Here is a 3,599-nt window from a genome sequence, read left to right as displayed (position 1 = left end):
CCTCCTGCACACACCCCACTGGGGATCGAGCCCACAACCTGGGCATGTGCCCCTGACTGGAATCGAACCTGGGACTCCCCCCAGTCTGCAGGCCGACACTCTATCCACTGAGCCAAACCAGCCAAGGCTAGGAGCTTCTCTTCTTACTTTCCCAATTGTAAGGGAGGCCTTCTTTCTCAGACAATGATCTTAAATGAGCAGAAAGAGTGGTAAAGTTGGGATCGGCAACTGTTACTTCCAAGCTCCTACTGGCTAAATCTGGGACAGTTTGAGCACCAAGATAATTAAATACAATAATGAGTTGTAAGAAACAGGAGTCCATATTGGTAATAAATGGATAGATGGGAGAGAAGGGAAGGCCCTTGCTTAGAGTAATGCTGAGGGGCTGCTGGAGTTGGAAAAGCATCATTTTGTGACCAACATGCCGAGCAGAGCAGGCAAGAATCAGCCGTGGACGTTGAATCTCGGGGCAGTGGATGCTAAATGTGGGTGAGGAGCAGGCTGTTGGCATGCTTTTCAAGACTGTCTCCACATTTTGTTTCTCCATTCATCTGTTGGGGACACTTGGCTACTGTGAATAGTGCTGCTGTGTATATTTGTGACCAAGTATTTGAGGACCTGTTTGCAATTCTCTCAGTTCTACCCAGGAGTGGGATTGCTGGGATAAATGGAAGTTCGATGTTCAACTTTATTTTTCGGATGCTTTTCTGCATGTGGTTGCAGTGCCCTGGGGAGCCTGATGGCCCCTCACGCAGCGCTGGGCGCCAGGAGCTGAGCCCAGAGTGCGGTGGGTGATGGAACGCTGCTCCCACCGAGTGTCAGCGTCTTCCTGGTCCATCACCTTTCTTGGCCCGCCCCCTAATCTATCCCTCTCCCCAACAGATGTGCCCGTGGAGAAGCTAGCTGCCATGCCTGCCTTGCGCAGCATCAATCTCCGCTTCAACCCGCTGAACGCCGAGGTGCGCGTCATCGCCCCGCCACTCATCAAGTTTGACATGCTCATGTCTCCAGAGGGCACGCGGGCCCCCCCACCTTAGGCCTCCCTCCTCATGCCCACCCAGAAGGGACAGAAGCCACTTGGCCTGGGACCCTGAGGGGAGGGAGCCCCAAGGGCCTGTGGGAGGCCAAGCTTGGAGGGCTGGGGATGGGTGGGCCCAACAGCGCGTGGGAGGGGGTGCAGCGGTCCAGGATAGATAGCTTAGAGCTGCAGAGGGTCCTGGAATGCCCAGAGGAGGAGGCGAGATGGGGGCTAGAGCCAGGACTCTGGGCATTCATAGCCTCTGTGCAAACTTGGGCAGGCCCCCACCCTCTCTGAGACTTACAGTTCCGGGAAAGGGCTTGTGGCAGTGGGTCTCTGCCTCCTTGGGCTCCTTGGAGGCCTTTTAGGGACACACGCCACCAAGTCTTCAATTCCTCGGTATCTTCTGAGCTCGCAGCTGAGCATCGCTGAGCATTTCTTGGGCCCCTGTGGGTTGAGGCCTTGCTTCTAGTGCTGAGAGCCAGTCGCTGCCCCAAGACGAACAGAAGACAACCTGCATCTATTTATTGCTTCCTGGGAACCAGCCCTTCTCCGTGCCCCATCCTGAGCCCTGTGGATCCCTGGATGGGCAGGAGCCTGAACCGGGAGTTGTGGGAAAGCTGCGGAGAGAGTGCGGACGCTGCAGCAGGGCTGACGATGTTTACATAGGAGCCCCAGAGCCATCAGGCGGGGAAACTGGGGAGCAGATCAAGTTGGCACCGTCCTTCCTCATGATTAAGAAATTGCTGGAGTGACCAGCTGTGCCTGGCACCACCTTGAGCTACAGGAGAGTGGCCCAGAGAGAAAGAAAGCCATTTACGCCTGTGCCTCCCTCCGCACAGTCTCTCTCTGGCAGCAGCAGACTGGCTGCCTTGTCATTGGTTCACCGGGATGCAGGCGGCATTGTGGACCGTTGGATTGTAGCCGGCCAGCCCCCGGGTCACCACTCAAAGCCCTGATAACCTCGTCATTTCTAGGCTCTGAACCTGGAGCCTGGCCAGGCAGTAGGGTGACCTGCCGCCCGTGTTTGCTCGGCACTTTCAGTGCTAACACGGGGACAGGACCGGCACAGGGACAACCGGTGGCTCCGCCAGGTGAGGCCTGGGCTCTGGCTTCCTGTGACGATACCTGTGGTGTGGAGAACCCCTGACTTCTTGACCCTGCAGGCATCTACCTCCCACCTTCTCATCTGTGGAGCAAGCAGATCAGCCCACCTGGTCTGGACTTTTGTCAGTGTCTGTGGGAGATGGCTGAGTCCCCAGGACTTGGGGCAAACCAGGCCACCCAAACCCTACTTCCGTGCGCCAGTGGCCACTCTGCCACACTCAGAGCACTGACCCTTTCTCCGAATGTTCCCATTCTATTCCCCGTCCCCTCCCCTTCCCCGGCCCTGAGCTGCCCTGCTCAGGCCTCCTGTCTCTTGGCAAGAAGCCGACAGTTTGGGAGGTTGTAGGCCTGTCACCAAGAACTAGAGACTCAGCTGAGAACTCAGCATCCCAGGAGATGCCTGCTCACCCTGCTCATCTCTCAGGCCTGGTAGGTCCAGCTCTGGGAAAAGGGTTTCCAGGGCGAGGAGGCCAGATAAGATCTCCAGGGCTGCGGAGTTCAGCCCGGGACAAGTGAGGGCTGTAGTGTAGCCCAGCCCGGCCTGGCCCCACTCACTGTGTCCTGGAGTGGGGTTTCTCTTTGTTGAAGAAGGGGTGCATTTCCTGATATGCAAAAAGGCATTGTCTGGCCAGAGCCTGCATGAGCACCTATGGGAGCTTGTCAGAAACACAGGACCCCAGGCCCAATCCCAGACCTCTGGGATCAGAACCCGCACTCCAGATCCCCAGGGATTCCTACAGGCACTTTACCCCTTTCCTGGGGTGGCCCTGGGGATGGCCTGGGAGTGAAAGGTGGAGTTTCTCAGCTTTCCCCCAATACCAAGTCCGTGCCCACCCCTCCCTCTCTAAAGCAGCCCTTCACTCCCACCCCGGGCCTCTTAGATCCGTGGTCGGCAAACTGCGGTTCGCGAGCCACATGCGGCTCTTTGGCCCCTTGAGTGTGGCTCTTCCACAAAATACCACATGCGGGCACACGTACAGTGTGATTGAAACTTCGTGGCCCATGTGCAGGAGTCGGTTTTCAGCCTGGGCGAGTCTATTTTGAAGAAGTACTGTTGATATTTGGCTCTGTTGACTAATGAGTTTGCCAACCACCGTCTTAGATCTTTCAGAGTCTGTGTGGCACTCCTGTGAAGGGAGGACCTGGAGTCCCCAGGAGATGAAGGTTGGATTTACCCGGCCCTCTGGCCTCCCTTTCTGGTTCCCCCCGCCCCGAAAGCCAAGCTGCTACTTCCCCAGGTCCTCATCTCAGGCCTTCCAGAGGGGCTGTTCTGGAAGCTGCGCCCTCCTCTGCGTGGGGAGTGTGCCCTGGCCCCTCTGGGAACGCTGGGCAGCCGAGAAGCCCCAGATCAGAGCACAGTGTGAGCCCTTAGCTTCAGTCTGCAATAAAGAATGCATTGGTTTCACCTGCCTGTTGGTGTTTGATTCATTCTCACCACACAGGCCCCGTAGCCTGTGGGTCAAACCTGCCCCCC

At 57.2% G+C, this 3,599-nt stretch overlaps 1 protein-coding gene across 2 annotated transcripts in view; it reads left to right on the top strand.

Moving 5' to 3' along the window:
• Positions 1 to 1,523, top strand: part of LRRC20 (leucine rich repeat containing 20) — a 51,819-nt gene extending 50,296 nt beyond the window's left edge. For both annotated transcript variants that reach the window (XM_006760936.2, XM_006760935.2), the window contains one exon: positions 883 to 1,523. In XM_006760936.2, the coding sequence (XP_006760999.1) occupies positions 883 to 1,037 (155 nt within the window). In that variant the 3' untranslated portion in view covers positions 1,038 to 1,523. The remainder of the gene's footprint in view (positions 1 to 882) is intronic.
• The last annotated feature ends 2,076 nt before the right edge of the window (positions 1,524 to 3,599 follow it).

Source organism: Myotis davidii, unplaced genomic scaffold (assembly GCF_000327345.1).
Source record: "Myotis davidii unplaced genomic scaffold, ASM32734v1 scaffold134, whole genome shotgun sequence".
Lineage (NCBI taxonomy): Eukaryota > Metazoa > Chordata > Mammalia > Chiroptera > Vespertilionidae > Myotis > Myotis davidii.
Note: the sequence above shows the minus strand (reverse complement) of the source record. Positions and strands in the feature narration are given on the sequence as shown.